General features: G+C 40.1%; 1 protein-coding gene across 2 annotated transcripts in view; it reads right to left on the reverse strand.

Annotated features, from left to right (window-relative positions):
- Positions 1-17379, reverse strand: part of CTNNA2 (catenin alpha 2) — a 466643-nt gene that overhangs the window by 325819 nt on the left and 123445 nt on the right. For both annotated transcript variants that reach the window (XM_066185389.1, XM_066185388.1), the window contains exon 7: positions 7816-8019. In XM_066185389.1, coding sequence (XP_066041486.1) covers positions 7816-8019 — 204 coding nt within the window. The remainder of the gene's footprint in view (positions 1-7815; positions 8020-17379) is intronic.

The following is a 17379-nucleotide window of genomic DNA, read 5'->3' on the forward strand; positions in this document are numbered from 1 at the left end:
AAAAAGTCATCAAAATTATACCCCACACCATTTTGACTGTTGTGCCACTCATTCTGTCATGAGTTGGTTTTGTCCCAGCTTTCAGTTAAATGGGCAAACCAAAGCCAAACACTACAAATAATGTAGATTTTTTTTAATGCAGGAATGGCAAGGCATTCAAACTTTAATGAATTCAGACTGACACGACCTCAATTTTAATGTTGAGTAGGAGAGGCCCAGGCAGACTAAGCCCTACAGGAACCGAGGAAATCAGGTTTGGATTGACTGTCAGTCTAGAAAATTTCCCTGCCAATTTGGAAGGAAGTATCTTGTTAGAAACATCACTCAACCTAATATGCCAATTCAGCCTCCGACTCCACAGACTTCCTGTGATTTATTTACATTTTAACATGACATACAACACTTTCATAATGACATATCACAGTCTGCCTTTAAAGACAAAGAGCAAAAAGGAGGCAAAATGTTCTCTGGTTGATACCACCAAGGAAAATCCAGCACTGTGGTTCAAAACCACCATTTCCTCCCACAAATATTGGAATCACAAAGTCAGAGAATCGGTAAGACAGATGGTGATGGATGAGATAAGGAAAGAGAGGAACCCTGTGAGGCAGGAACTGCTCCTTGTCCTTATCAGTGAACTCAGCTGTGCTGACTGCCCTGCCCGGGAGGTGCTGGGACATTCACACGTGGCCTGAAGGTGCTCACTCTGCTGGTGGGCCACCACGGGCCATGATGAGCCCAGCTGCACTCATGTAATGGGCAGCTGTATCCAATTACAGGGTGTCAAAGACTCCAGAAATGTCCCCTGATCCACAATATCCCATCATCCAGGTGTCCCTGATCCTCAACATCCTCTCATCCACCTGTTCCTGATCCACAAGATCCCTTCATCCAGGTGTTCCTGATCCACAACATCCCTTCATCCAGGTGCTCCTGATCTACATTTCACATCCAGGTGTCCCTGATCCACAGAATTCCATCATCCAGGTGTTCCTGACCCGAAACATTCCATGACCCAGCTGAAGCTTCCCGCCCCAGGGGAGGTATCTGGGTGCTCCTCCCTGAACCTGACTGAATATAAACCCCACAGATGTGGGGTTTAGGGTTTTCTTCTACCCCCTGGTGAGTCCAGTCTGTGACCATCATTTTGACCAACTGCCATCAAAATTGCAACCACTGAGTCTTGTTGTGAGGCCTTCAGGTGGTGAGATATTTTTGCTTGTATCCTTTTCTTCCCTTTCTTATACATTTTCTTGAGTGAATTTTATGCTTTTATATTGCCATATTACTTAAGGTAAGAACAAAAATGCCTATGTATCTGTTTTCTCTCTGCAACCAAATTATTCAACAATAAACCCTACAAGTGTATATTTACAAAAAACATTATTCAGGGTCCTTTCACTCTAATCCACCCAAAAGATTTATTAACAAGAACCTGGGCTACCCTCTTCTTTTAGAGTGGGTTGTAACAGGTAGTTGTAAAGAGCAATTTACTTTAGTAAGTTTAAAAATCTTCTTATCCCTACAGGGATTTGTAAACCTGCAATCACCAGAACCTGAAATCAGGGCAATTTTTTAGGATATTTGTCATTTCAAAGCCATGAAGTTTCATTTTCTCAGGGCTTTTTTATTTGATTCTGATTGCAAACACCAGTGTGGTACTCTGGATCTGATGAGAAACACACAGCAAACTCTGAATATGGAATTACAAAACCAGGGAATTATGGAATGAATAAATAAATCAAAACTAACTGGTGTAATTGTAAATGATGCACCATTTCTGTAAATCTACTGAAAAGTAATGGACAGGCCTTAGGATGAGGTCCTGACATCATCAAAATAGAAGGGACAGAAGGTTCCTGAAAAGGTGGCTGAAGTCACACTGCAGGCTGCGTACTTGGACAGTGATTTATGCACAGCTCTGGGCACTCAGGAGGGATCCATAAGTGCACAAATCTTAAACTGACCAAGAAGCAATGCATAGAACATTTGGGAACACATCCCATTCCTCCAATAATAACTACCGTGTTTCTACTTGTTCCTTTGAAATACACAAAGACAAAACTGCTCCAAAAGAGCCAGGTGAATGGTAAAATAGCTCACCTCCAGCTTGAAATACAGTGTAAAGCTTTAAACAAGCTGCTGTCCTCTAAAAAATATTCGGCCAGCCAGGAATTTGACAATGGTACTGATGAAAAAACTGCCCTCCTGTGCCAGTCATGCCTCAATCAGTCGATGCTGCTGCTCCAGCAGTCAATCTCTTGTCACTCATCCCTGATTCCTCATCTCAGGACAGCTCTGGACATTCCTTTGTCTCATAACTGTGATTTACTGCTCACTGTTACCCAGATTAACCTTACACCAGTCAGTTCCAGAGCTGAAATGTACACACCAATTATTGCTTATCTTAAATATGAATTCAGATGAAGCTGTTAAATGTGACAGCTGGCAGTATCTTGAGAGTTTATAGATTTTTCAGTTGCTATTGTGTTTTTTGTTCTCCAATCAAGCACAATAACCAGCTGTCTGCTAAGGACATTTCATCTTCATGTACTGCAGCATTCTGTTTTTCCTTTGAGCGATTCCAATTTTTTACTGATATATTTGTGAAGAGAAGCTGCCAGCAGGCTTGTGCTTTCTCATTTGTTTTTCTGCTATTTTGTCATTTCAAGAAATGACATTTTCTCTATAGGAGATTTTCTCCATTTCTCTATAGGAAATAGGAATTAGAGCCTATAGGAACTCAGGAGTGAGCAGGCATCAGGGACAGGTAGTAACTTTGGAGAGTAAGATTTGAAAGACCAAACATTAAGCAACATTACCCACATGGTAAAGTAGGGTCTTCCTAGAGCACATTGCACAGGATTGCATCCAGATGGTTCTGGAATATTTCCAGTGAGGGACATTCCACAACCTCTCTGGGAGATCTGTTCCAGTCCTCAGATGTGATCCCCACATCCAAACATTAAATCATCAGTAGTAATACAAGCCTCCATTAAGGACTGATCATACCACTCAGACACACAGAAATATTATCTGTCCCAAAAACTGTTATAGTTTAGAAACAAACAAACAAGGTCCTCTGGAATGTCGGCAGGGACTGGGAGCAGGAACACTGGAAAAGAGGGAAAGCAAGGCAGGCGAATGCAAGTTGGCTTAATAATGAGCCCAAAGGCTTTAGAGGAGAAAATCATATTTGAACCAGCTGGGAAATGCGTTTTCAAATGCAGATTTGAATTAATGCCAAGCCAGTACTGGAGTGATTACAGAGGACTTAAACACTCACGGCTTACTCACTTGTTAACTGCTTTCCAAATTTATCATTGATACACCCCAGCAACACAACATTCAGTCTGTCTCTGGCACTGAATCTGATGATGTCAGAGGGAATTCAAAGCATCCTTTTTTTAAGCATATTTTTCTAAAGATATAATTTCCTCCCTTTCTTATGTTAATCAGACATCAACCCAGCAGCACCCTGAGCCTTGCTAGAAAGAGTGCCCAGGCACTGGATTGTGTTTGGCAGTGTATTTCTGACCCAGGAGTTTAGGAGCTGGAACTCCCAGGTTCCTGGTATTTCTGTTCCCTGACAGCCTGCAATACAAATCATGAAGGATCCAGGAGAGAAAACCAGCAGGAAACGAGGCCCCAGCCAGAGCTAACCATCCGTTAAATAAGGCTTTCATTTAGACAAATGGAAAACAATTGCATTAAGAGCTTCTGTGGAGCTGCATTTAGGTCTTCTCTGTAGGACAGAAGTCTAGAAATGTAATTTTATTTTGAAATAAATTATGGGATTTATCACATATACATAAGAAGCTGAAAAACACCCTATCAATTTTCTCTGAGACCCTGGCAAAAAAAAGTCATATCACTCAGCAGACTGAGAACTCTCTTGCCTTAGCAGCTCAAAAGTAACAGATTCTAAAGTTCAGATGAGTTCATGACAGAAATAATAGATACCATGCTGGGAAAAGATTTTGCAAAGTTACTGATAAGGCAAATGAAAATATGCATATTTCTGGATATACAAAAAATAATGAAACAGTTTACATCTCATCTCCACAGAAGTTCTTACAGAGAGCTCCCAGGGATCTCCCTCGCACAGGGTTTAGATACTGTGAGACTCTGGTCAATGTAGTAAATATATAAATATATAATTATTCACAGAATTAGGAAAGCGCCTAGGGACTAATTAAAAACATTATTTAACAGGTAGGAAATGGAGCAAATCAACATTTATCTGAGGAGAAGGAAGCAGGAACCCAAACACATCTTTTATAACAATAAATAATACAACTGCAGAAGCAGCACCATTTTTACTTACCTAAGTTGAAATCTCCCCTATTTTTCTTTCTACCGACTTTTTTTTTCCAGATATTTCTCGGATGCCAAAATTTTGAAAGTATCTACTTTTTCTTCAGCTCTTGAAGTTTTGTAGGAAACATCCCTCTGAACCCAAATCATAGAAGTAGATGAATGAAAAAAACTATTTTAAGCTGGAGGACTGAATTAACATTGACTAAACAGGACACTGACAACAACTTGCCCTTCATCGTCTGCATCCTTTAAATACCATCACAAAGTATTTACTTTGCTGTATGCTCACTTGATCAACACTCATCATCCCCAAAATAATCAACATTTTTCAGCTATCATCAAATGGAAGAAACCCCCAAAACATGAATGTCTGATTAATTTCACAATCTCTAAAGCAAGAGCAGGATTGCAGTGGTTTAAAGCCACACAAGCAGAAGATGTTAAAGATTTCCAGCTTTGCAAAATCAACCTTGATCAGACTTAGGACTGTGTCATGTTTGGTGTATGCCATTCATTCTTACCCTCTGAAACTCATGAAAGCTTTAAAACCCTTTCCAAGTGAGATCTTTTGTTATTCTGAACATGCTCAGAATTATTGAGAACCAAATAAAATCAATCCACAAGTGTCAAGGAAATAGGTTAAGTACTAAAGCAAATTGTGCCAGGGCAGAAAGGATGAAATTCAATCCTTAGATAACAGGAGCTGCCTACAAGCTCAGGATCTGATCTTCTGTCCTGGCTATGGAGACTTAATTAATATATCAGAGAAGTCTAGAGATATGTAATTTACCCCCTGCCCATATTAGATTATAACGGTTGTCATCTCAGTGGCTCTCCAGGCTCTCTTGGCAGTATTGATCTGATCTCCAGTATTGATCTGGTCTCTGACAATTATAACTGGAGCTTAAGCAACGGAAGCTCAAATGATTTAATGAAGGAAGAGTCTGGCAATTTGTCCTTTCCTGGAGCATACAGGACATGGAAGTGGGGCTGGCCGCTACAAGCTGACCCATGGAGGATTCAAATGCCTTGGAGGGGCAGATTGAGGAGTCAATGCTCAAACAAGCATTGGGATTTTTTAACCTCATATCTTAAAATGGCATCCACCCTTAACAAACTGAATTGACACCCCCCTACTTTACCTGTCCCTATGTACAAAAACCCCAAATTAGTAATATGCATACTAATATGTAATCTTAATCCCATCCCCTGTAACTGCTAACATCCGCTTGGAAATTATCATTGTCAAATTCTACCACACCAGGTCTGGTAAAATCAGAAGTACTGCATTTTATGTAATTTAAACATATGTTCAGTTTCTATAATGTTTACTCAAGAGGTATAAAAAAGTCTTAAGTTGACTACATTTCAGGATAAAGCAGAAAAAAAAATTACAGGGGTTGTGCAAGTCAGATCAAGAAGGACACAAAAAAGGAAAATAAAGACTGTTTCAAAACCCCTACTGTGGAAACCATAAAAGCAGCTGCTCACACCATTATGTGTTTAAGTAAAAAAGATGAAATGATATTAGCAACCTTCAGTGTGGTCATAAATGCCTGCAGGAATTTAAAACTCTCCTCCCTCTGTAAATGCAGTCAGAAATAAAATGTTCCTGCTCCAAGGGCAAATTGCATCGTTACCAAAACTCAGTGTACCGAAAAAGAGGCACCACAATAAAAAAAGTCACCATTCATCAGTTCTCAAAGTTTCTTCGAAAGACCTTTAAGGATTGCACCAGTATTGCTCCTACAAAGCAAGATTTTGTAGGAAGAAACCCAGCAAGTTCTTTTCCACCACAGCCTCATCACCTGGTATTTAATGTTCACTTTTATAACTTCTAACCCATAACACAGCAGCAAAATTTCACATTCATTCAAGCTTACACAAGAACCTGTCAACCATCACTTCAGAAAAACTAAGAAGCAAATAATGGTTTTCAATTCAAACAGCTATTCCTTGAGGTGACTCTATTACACGGAACAATATCTTTGAAAAGCAACATTTAAGTTTGAACTGTAAAATGAAGTGACTAAAGGACTGAAGTTTGCACTATTGATACTGAATTGCATCACTCTAACAACTGTAACAGTACCAATGAAAATAACAACGTCAAAGGTTTATCCTCCAATACCCTCTTCAGCATAATTTTGATGATTCCAGCAAAATGGGACCAAAATGTGTCATCTGATATTCTGGGAGCAACCAAAGACAAGGAAGAGCAAAGCAGAGGATGCTCAGTTTGATACCACTTGGCAAACATTTTAATTTTAAAACAGGTTGTTGATGTTGCTTTGGTCTTTTTCCCACATGCCTGAAAGGACACGGCAAAAGAACATCTGAGTTTTAATACACAACATTGAGTGGAGAGAATTCTTTGGGACAAGCTGTGCAGAACATAGGTTATGCACTGCCCGTTCACACCACATTGAACAATTCAACACCTCTGGAAACCCTACCCAGAGAGCTGTTTTTAAGATTGTGTGAACAGCACTAGTGCTGAACCCACTACTTTCATGGCAACTGAGTATTTCATAGCTCCACCAGAAAGTGAAACCTTCAGTGGTTAAATCCACACACCAAAAAGTCAACCTCTTATGAATATCTAGGTACCATCCTAAAAATCAAACACAGTGACCATCCCACAGGGGCAAGCATGCTGCAAATTGTCCATATTCATCTTCAATAAGAAACTAATTTTTGGGCCATCTCACGTTTAGATTACCCACCATTGTTTTCATTTTAAAAAGCATTCTACTTCCAAAGGAATTGCTAGTTATTACATAAGAAGAAACTTTTATGCCAAATTCACAGGGAGCACGGAGTTCCTTGGCAGGTACAACACGACCACCCTGATGCCTTAAGTTTTAGCTTTCATGTTTTTCAGATTCTGTGCTGCCTAGGGGTGTAGTTCTGAGTCTCATATTAAGTCTTAGTAAGCTCTCTTCACAGTGTAGGTAGACAAAATACATCCTTTTCCTGCTGAAGACCAAGGACAAGGAGTACAAGTTTCAGGCCGAAAAGCATAAACAACAGTGGGCTGAAGAGAGAAACAAGAAGGATGAGACCTCACAACCTGAAGCTGTGGTTGGACAGTTAAACCCCAATAGACAAATGAACCAAGACTTACAAAAGTGTGAGACCTCGTGACCGGTCATCCATTGTGCAACCATTTAAAGCCCACCTTGGGTGTAGCCCTGGTCAGGCTCTTGTGCTGCCCAAGGTGTGTCCTTAAAGGCCTTTTAATAAATATCTACTTTATTCACTAGCTCTGTCCAGTCTCTGCACCAGATCAGCCTTCCCAAGGCATCACCCCTGAGCTTCTGATCACACCCAACTCCTGTCAAATGTTTGCAATGTATTAGAAAGCCCAACAACTCAAGAGCACCGCCTGCACGCTCAGCACAAAGCCACGTTCCCACTTTTGAGACCCATCAAAGCAGCTGCAGCCTCAGGGAGGGTGAGGCGCCCCGAGAGCGAGCGGCGGTTGCGACTTACGTTGTTCATGTACTCGGAGAGCAGGTCCTGCAGGGCCTGGCGCACGGCGTTGCACTCGGCCACGATGCGCTCGCGGCGGTCGTCGCGCGTGCACGAGGAGTCGGCCATGAGCGCCGCCCCGCTGATGATGCTCTCCAGACGCTCCTCCAGGGACGGCCGGAACCGCGCCTCACTGAACGTCATCGGGTCCAGGATGATCTTGTTCTGGAAGGAAAAGGGAAACGGGGAAATGGTGAGCGGCCATGGGTCTTTGGTATTTTCAGTGCTTTCGGAGATGTTTATTTAGTCTTTCCTGTAAATAATTTATCATAGAATACCAGGTTGGAAGGGACTGCAAGGATTATCAAAACTTTCCTAGAGAAATTATCTACCAAATTCCTGAAAAAGTAAATATTAGAGAAATACATTTGTTTATTTGTTTATTTATTTATTTATTTATTTGTTTGTTTGTTTGTTTGTTTATTTATAAATCCACAACCTTGTTACCCAGAGGAGCTGTGGCTGCCCCAGGATTCCTGAAAGTCTCCAAAGCCAATGTGGACAGGACTCGAAGCAACATGGGGTAGTGCAACATGTCCCTGCCCATGGTAGGGGCTTGGAACAAGATAATCGTTAAGGTCCATTCCAACCCAAACCATTCCATGGTGCTAAACCAATATTATACCTTCACAAATATTCTGAAAATTTCTTGGCTCCTCAGGACATTTATATGCAAAGCGTAAGTTTTTCTTCCTGAAGATAGAGTGGGATGTTCTCGTTAATAATTTCATTTTGATTATTTCCTTAAGTAGCCTACACTGCTGAAATGTTACTATATTACCTCGATATTTCATGAATTTAAAAAATTGAGGAAGTTAAGATTGCAAGGAAATCATTACTAGATAATGACACTTACACAAAAATACAAATTCTCTGATTTCCATTCTGTAGAGCATCTTTTACAGCTTTTTTTGGTCAGGAAAAAAGTGCTGAATTAGTTAACTAAAAAGGGAGCACTACATGAAGACCGTCTGAAAACATCTTCAGTTTGTCAAACAGTCTACAGCAAAGTATCTTTATTCTACTAGAAAAAGAATTGATTTTCAAAGACTCTTTTCTAAAGGTTAATTCCTAAATTATGATCACTGCTAAACACTTGTGCAGTGTATCTATCAAACTTATTACCAAATATCAAACCACATTGGTTCTACTTCTGTCACCGTAAAACAGTATGTAAAGTTATGAATTTTGAGTCACTGCTGGATTATATCTTGGCCTGCTTTTCTCCTTTTGCAGTTCAAGGTAAGAAATACAAAAGCAATAATCACTTCCTCCCACTTTTGGGCACATTTACAACACTGTGTAATTCACGAACCTTTTGCTGTAATCATGCAAAGAAGTCTCCTAATTGCATATGGACTAAAATTGCTCTGTAAGTTGTGCACTTGTTATTTGAACTTTAAAAAAAAATGAAATAGGAATGAAAAATGTAAAAGCATCCTGATTTCTAATAATCACACCTATTTTAAAGCACATAAGATTTGTTAATGAACCATTTTAATTTTCAGTGTTCAGATAACTTTATTAGTCTATTTTTTTCAATATCCAAGAGCAATAAGCAAGTGCAAGCTACATGATACAAGTAATAAAAAAAACCAAACCAAAACAAAAAAAAACAATAAAATCAACACAGTGTATCAAAATGTATATTAAAATTCAGGAACATGACACGTAACCAACATGTGCCTTTAGCACTGCAAATTCTATCTGTTTATCTACCTGTTAATCAGGAAATGCTCAAATGGATTTATTCAAAGCTAAAAACAAACTCCACTTGAATATTTTCTTAGTTTCAGCAGAACAAGGCTCTTAGAAAAGATCTTATTTCTCAATAAAATTTCCAATTCACACACAGAGACCATAACTCTCATTACTATACAGAGAAAGGAACCCCAGAAAAATCTATAACTTAACTGAATCCTCAGCAATTAAATAGTAATAAACACAAGGAACTTATGAAAATCTGTTATTTAATAAAAGGACAAATAGAAAAAATTTAAGCAGATAACATATTGTTCCAGCTTCAGGAACTGCTGACTTGGCAGAAAAAAATGCTGCATTAGCCAGAATATGAAATAATGTCTCATGTATCTTCTGGGGTCTGTGTTTCACAGCAGTAAGCAGAGCAGTTTTACAAGCACCTAAATTAGAAATGACTTCTCCAAGAGTTAGGCCTGTGCATATTTATGTAATGGGGCTTTTGAGCCAAAGGGTAATGCTTGGGATTTTCAGAAATCAGCTGTATAAATTTGTTTTCACAACCTCATATTTCACATGGCAGTAGTAAGAGTACAATTGCACCGAATAAACTATATAAGCAACTTACGGAATTAGCAATAAAAAATATTGAAAAAAATAGTTGTTTGTTTCAGTTTCCTAGCCAATCCTTTCAGAAAGGCCTCCTTTTTCCTCCTCTTCCTCATAGCCATAGCATAAAGTACCTACACAGCAACTTTCAAACAGATCTCACACCTCTCAGCAAGTCATGAATCACATTTTTCTCCTTAGATTTGAAGACTGTGCACTCAAGTCTTCTGTGAGACCCAGGAACCTACCTGGAATATGAAAATATGCATGTACATATCTATTTGCATATGCAAATGCAGGGTCCTGCACCTGGGGAGCAATAACCCCAGGCACCTGCACAGGCTGGGCCTGACGTGATGGGGTAGCTCTGGGGGGAAGCAGCAGTCTGAGCTGTCCCTGAGCTGGCTGTGCATCCTGGTAGCCAAGAACACCAATGGGATTCTGGGGTGCTTTAGGTAGAACATTTCCAGCAGTGCAGGGAGGGGATCCTGCCCCTCTGCTCAGCCCTGTGAGGCCACATTTGGAGAATCACGTGCAGTTCTGAGCTCCTCAGGACAGAAGAGACATGGAGTTTGTGAAGCAGGTCCAGCAGAAGCTATAACACTGGTCAAGGACCTGGAGCACGGCTGCTGAGGAAAGGCTGAGGGAGCTGGGGCTGCTCAGTCTCAAGAGGAGCCCCAGCTGAGAGGGGCTCTCAGCCCTGAGTGTCCCTGTGTGCCCCTGGGTGTCCCTGTGTGCCCCTGTGTGTCCCTGAGTGTCCCTGTGTGTCCCTGTGTGCAGGGAGGGCCAGAGCAGTTCCAGGCTCTGCTCCAGGGCCCAGCAATGGCACCAGAGCCACGGGCAGAGACTGAGCCCAGGGAGTTCCACCTGAACATGGGGAAGAACTTCACTGTGCAGTGACCAAGCACTGAACAGACTGTCCAGAGAGGCTGTGGAGTCTCCTCCCTGGGGATATTCCAGAGCGGCCTGGACACAATCCTGTGCCCTGTGCTCTGGGATGGCCCAGCCTGAGCAGGGAGGTGGCACCAGGTGACCCCGCTGTGGGCCCTTCCAGCCTCACCCCTCTGGGGTTCTGTGCACTCTTCCATACGTTTTGAGCCTTGAAGATGAACAATCTACAGATCAAATATCTCCAGTATCTCTGATCACTGAAACCCAACTCACCATTTTCACAAGAAATTGTGTCATATTCTATGAATAAATTCAGGAATTTTTTTTACAAACTACATACAAATACCATTTAGACCTTAAATAATAAATCGTGTAGCACAGAGGGTGTATAATTAACCCAAGCTAGCTTTCCTCACTTTGAACTGTAAAAAAATGAATATATTCTGTGTTATTTCTAAATAAGGAGAAATTTTTATGATGATCAAAATTTAGCTCATGAAAAATAAAAGTCACTCAGCTGTATTCAATAATTTTTCATCCATATTACATAAAACGTTTTGCTTCTAATTCATTTGTAGTCCTAAATATTATTAAATATTTGTTTGGAGTATCTTTTAATGACAGTTCAGGATTACAGTGTAATTTAGGTTGGAATGATCTCCTGGAGGTTATATTTTAAACACCTCCTTAAAACACAAATAACTTTAACATCAAGCCAGATTGCTCAAGGCTGCATCCAGTCAAGATGACAATTCCACCCCTGGAGATTTTCCAAACCTCTCTGCCGACTGTTTGAGTGCCTGATCACCTTCATGGGTGATCGTGGGTGACTTTTCCCCTCCCAATATCCAGAATTTTCTCAGAATCATCTTGTGCCAGATGCACCTCATCCCAACACCACAAACCTCAAGTTTTCTTAAAATATAACAAATAATGATGTGGTTACTTTCTGATGGGTGGTTCTAAATAAATGATAGTCTAGACATTTACTTTAAACTGTCTCAAATATCTCACAAGCAAACAGGTTTTGGAGTTTTGGGAAAAAGGAGACTCGGGATGAGAACCAGCTCCATGACAGCTCCTGATGTTCAGTTGCCAAAGAAACACAATTTTTTGCTTACAGAAGTTATTACTCCTCTTCAAAGAGAACCTGGTGCCAAAATTCAACTTCAGATTGTGTTATTGACACCTATAAAACTCTTACACACATATCAACAAGGAAATAATGTCTTCTTGGAAAGAACAAAACAAGTTGCCAGGAAATCCGGCTAAATAAATTTCTTTAAAAGTTGCAATTTCCTATCACTTCTTAAAAGCCAGTTAATGAGCGATGAATGTAAATGAACTGGAACACTTTACATTTCTAATTAGTTAACTAACATTAGAGCCATAAATCAAGAACTGATACCCTAATTCAGTCTTTATAATTAAGTGCTTCAAACCTCTTTATAAATGTTCAGATTACTGTAAACATACATCATTTTTGGCTGCAGTTGCTGAAACAAAATCCAAGAAATTAATTTTTATATAATTGAAGACTTGTTTGAAAGCTGTCAAAACTTGTGATAAAATCTTATTTAAATAGAGTTAACTATTTTCTCTTCAACTCTTTTCCTTAAATTATATCAAAGTGTGTTTACAGAGAAGTTCCCATGTTTTAATAAATATCAGAGACTTCTGAAAATAAACCTCTTCATACTAAGTACTGCTATAAACCAACTTTCTCTTGTTCAGAAGGCAAAAACTATCTCACATACTAATAAAATAGAGGACACAACTTTGTAGATTTAAAATAATGGATAAATTACTCATACTTCAACTAAAAATACTGAAAATAGCCATATACCCTATATAAATGTATTGTATGATCAGAGAGCACATCATTATTGAAACTTCATGACATTTATCTGGATTAGAATCTCATTTTCAACCATACCAAAAAACCCCTCACTTTTATTAGAAATAGTTATAGTCTTTATTAGAAATAGAATGCAAACCAAAAGCAAAACATTAATAATTTAAAATATTTTTACAACTCCAAAAAAACCTAGAATTACTGTATCATCGCCTACATTTTCCAATTTAATAACTTCATTATTATGTGCAATTGCCTTATTGCTCATGAAAAATCTGCTCATCCCCTGGTTTGTCTACATAGAAAGTCTTCAGGAAATTTCAGCAGCTTCTTCAGAACCTCTGCCTTGTTTACTTGTTAAACACATTTTAATACATCTATTTAGAACGTGAAACCTTCAGAGCAGAGACCATTTCCTAATGTGGTTATTAATGATTCAGAATCACAGAATCACAGAATGGTTATGGTTGGGAAAGACCTCAAAGATCATCAAATCCAACCATAAACCCACCACCACCACCATGTTTAATAAATCATGTCCCCAAGTGCCACGTCCACAGGGTTTTTAACACTTCCTGAGGCAGTGAATACACAACTGCCCTTGGCATAAGGAAAATCCAATTTTTGAGCTAAATGCCACTGCAAAGTGTGATAGATATTTTAGATAAACAATGCCACAACCACGAGACAGCAGGAGAAAGTGCCTTTGTGTAGAAGGCAGCACATGATATACTGAGGGACACAGTTTTTCTGAGTCACTTGGAGACAGGACTGTATAAATAAGAGTGTTTGATGTATTTCTTTGTCAGAAGTGCCTGCACTACTGCAAAAACAAATGCTGTGTGCTCGCAGGTTTGGTTTCTGCACCTTTGTCCATGTCTCCTGCAAGGCTAACAAGGCTGTTGATGTCCTGTTTAGCAATAAATCAAATGTTCCTCCCTGCCACAATGCTGTGTTACACACACACACCATACAGCTGGAAGAGTGTGACGGAGCAATGCTACGCTGCAGCTTCCAATGAGCTGCTCTGCAGTAATGAAACAACACAGAAATAATTCACAGGGGGCTCCAGGAGAGCTGGAGAGGGACTTTGGACAAGGGCTTGGAGTGACAGGACAGGGGAATGGCTGCCAGGGCAAGGGTTAGATGGGACATTGGGAAGAAATTCTTTACTGTGAGGGTGTTGATGGATGCCCCATCCCTGGAAGTGCCCTAGGCCAGGTTGGATGGGGCTTGGAGCACCCTGGGATACTGGAAGGTGTCCCTGCCCATGGCAGGGGGTGGAACAAGATGGGCTTTCAGTTCTTTTTCAACCCAAACCATGCTGTGATTCTATGACCTTTCCCTCTGACACACCAGACTGGATGCATCCACAGCAGCTTCATGAGCATCCCGTTCAGGCAGAAGTGCACAGCCACGAGCAGAAGCAACCGCCCCACCTTCCTAGCCCCCTCTCCTGACTGCTCTCCAAATGTAAATGGAAATGCTGCTTCCCAAAAATAGTGGTGGTGCTCACTTCTCACATACCTAAGCTACAGAAGCATCTCAGAGGTGCTAAATAAACACAGGCAAAATAGTAGCAAGTGTTGTCTAATTAGAACACTTCATGCAGTGCTCTTTTCAAGCTATTATATGTAACCTGAAAGAAAATTTACTATGTTTTTGATGATTTATACTTACATTATGAATTATATTCATACTTACATAAACAACAAAATCAGAAACCTGCAATAATTTGAACAATAATGCAGTAACTGCACAGCTACAGAAAACATATTTCCTTATAGAAATGATAATTAGGTTTTTAAAGTGGGTTTCTTTTCTCTGTTTTTAGTATGTCTAAAAAATTTGTGCTCATTACAAAAATTCCTTTGCAAATGAACTGGCCTGCTGCAAACAGGTTACGCGTATTTTGATAGGGAAGCACAGGCAGCAGTTGGGGTGTTGAGCAAAAGGCTCTTTCTACCACCAAAAGAAGTGGTAGTAAAGTGCTATGGTTAAACTCTAACAAATGTTTTTGATTGGTAAACCTTTCCACAATACTAGTTTACTCTACAAGAGTATTTCAGGGGGGAAAAAAAAATTATAGACATAAAAAAAATAAACGAGAAGCCCACTAGATGGTGCTCCTATGCAGCAAATACAGCTCAGCAGCACCATTCCCACTGCTAAAGGGGAAACAAGGCAATGAGATCCTAATCCACACATACCCAAGGTGCTTCCCTTTACAGAGATCACATTTTTGCCATGCATTTGCTACCAAAATCTTGGCATTTCCAGTGCTGTCCCTTGTACTCTGGAGCTGACCCTTTCCACAGTAATATATAAACCAGCAAACACATACACAGAAGGGGTTGTAATGGAAAATGCAGCAATAACTGAAAGGAAAAGCTTGTTTGGCCCCCTCAGCATCAACAGGACCCCAAAAATTTACTCTGATTCTTCCTCATTTGAGACATCAGTTCAGCATCCCAAACACTAGGTTCTGTAAGCAGGTGAGGCTTTTGGGTTTAGTGTAAAATGCAACATTTTGCAGTTGGTTATTATTTTCTTAATATACAAAGCATAACCAGTTTGGTGTTTCCCCACTCAGGGGAGACCTGAGGAGTGCAGAATTGCCGAAGTATCTCAGTACTGCACAGAAGTTTTAGAAACATTGAGGTGCAGCCCGGCTGCCTTCACACAAGAAATGGTTGGCTTGACACTATTGCAGTGTAAAAGCCACTGCCGCTGCACCAGGAACAAAAAACTCCAACTTTTATTTTGGGGCTCCCAACACAAGAAATTTGTGGACTTGGGAGAATAAGTCTATATGAGTCCCTAAATTAATCAGAGGGCTGGAGCCCTTCTGCTCTGGAGCCAGGCTGGGAAAGCTGGGGCTGTTCAGGAGAAGAGAAGGCTCCAGGGAGAGCTCAGAGCCCCTTCCAGGACCTAAAGGGGCTCCAAGAGAGCTGGAGAGGTACTTGGGACAAGGGAGAATGACAGGTTGGACAGGGCTTGGAGCAACCTGGTCTAGGGGAAGGTGCTCCTGCTCATGGCGTGGGGTTGGAACGAGATGATCTTTAACGTCCCTTCCTACCCAAACCATTCTGAGATTCTACAGTATTTCATCCAAATCCACACATGAGGTTATCTGAATTTGCAGTACACTTTCCCCCGTGCATTCCTAGTTAAATTCAATACAGAGCTGCTAATATACAGAAATTGCCATTTGCCTGGGCTAGAGCTACTCAAGCTCAACAACTCTGGGTTCAAATTGCTGTTGGATGTGCAGTAATATTTTTGCAATTGTTTCTTATTAATTTCAATGGCAAAACAAACACATCTCAAGTCTTCTTTCAAAGCTCACATTTTGCCCTGTTCCCTGCCGCATCACAAATCACTTCTCCAAGGAACATACTTACAAGCAATTTGCAATTCCATAAACGTTCCGCAAAAATCCATTCTCAGATCATCTAGCAGTTATTTGTCCAAACGGGAACATTTTAAAGGTAGCCACTTAATGACACAGGATTTCTTCTGTCTGCTATGTTTCTGTCGCACTTCGACAGCTCTTAATTTTATTACCAAAAAAAAAGCAGTCTTTGCTATTGCTATACCCAGATACTTTGTCTTTTCAGTTTCTCTGTAATATTTTCCCCTCATTACACACTTATTAGATCTTTCACTCCATTTAAGGTGCACTGCATTCTCTAGCCATGCAAAATATTCCTAAAGGAGCATTAATGTATTCACGAAATATGTTATGATAGCACATTTATTAATTATGAGCTGCATTTAACAGCCTGGAGGACAGTGACCAGTATCATCAGACAATTTCTTTCTCATCAAATGTAGTCATCTCCCAAACAGTTGACTTGCTCTGTTCAAAAATTCATTAAAGATTGAGTTACTCTGCCTGTAATTTCTCAGTTCAAATGCTGCTCATGACAAAAAATAGTACAATTTCAGTACCCTGGGACCTATCCCAAATACATAAATACCTCAAGCACTAAAAATCATTTCAACCACCTCTTTCAATTCTGGACCACATCAAATCACAGAATCATGCCTGAGTGGGAAGGGACCCACAAGGATGAACCAGTCCAACTGCAGGCCCTTCTCAGGACAACACCAAGATCCCACCCTGTGCCTGAGAGCATTGTCCAAATGCTACTTGAACTCTGGCAGGTTTGGTGCTGTGACCACTTCCCCTTACATTCCTTTAAATTCCTTTATAAACCAAATTACTTCTAGACTCAGAAATCAGAGAGTAAAGGGTGAGCCACAGGCTCAGCGGTTCAAGATGTAACAAGGACCAACACTGTTGGACAGCAACTTTAAAGACAAAATACAGAGAAACAATAAATCCAGTATTTTAAAATATCAGATAAAACAACATCAGCTATAGGGCATGCCTGTTTGGATTAACGTATATTAAAACTAAGCACTATATATTTCTTTTAACAAATAAAATGTCATTTTATTTCATT

The sequence above is a fragment of the Chamaea fasciata genome, unplaced genomic scaffold, assembly GCF_029207755.1.
Source record: "Chamaea fasciata isolate MVZ Bird 193981 ecotype frontalis unplaced genomic scaffold, bChaFas1.0.hap1 SCAF_6, whole genome shotgun sequence".
In the NCBI taxonomy this organism is placed as follows: domain Eukaryota; kingdom Metazoa; phylum Chordata; class Aves; order Passeriformes; family Sylviidae; genus Chamaea; species Chamaea fasciata.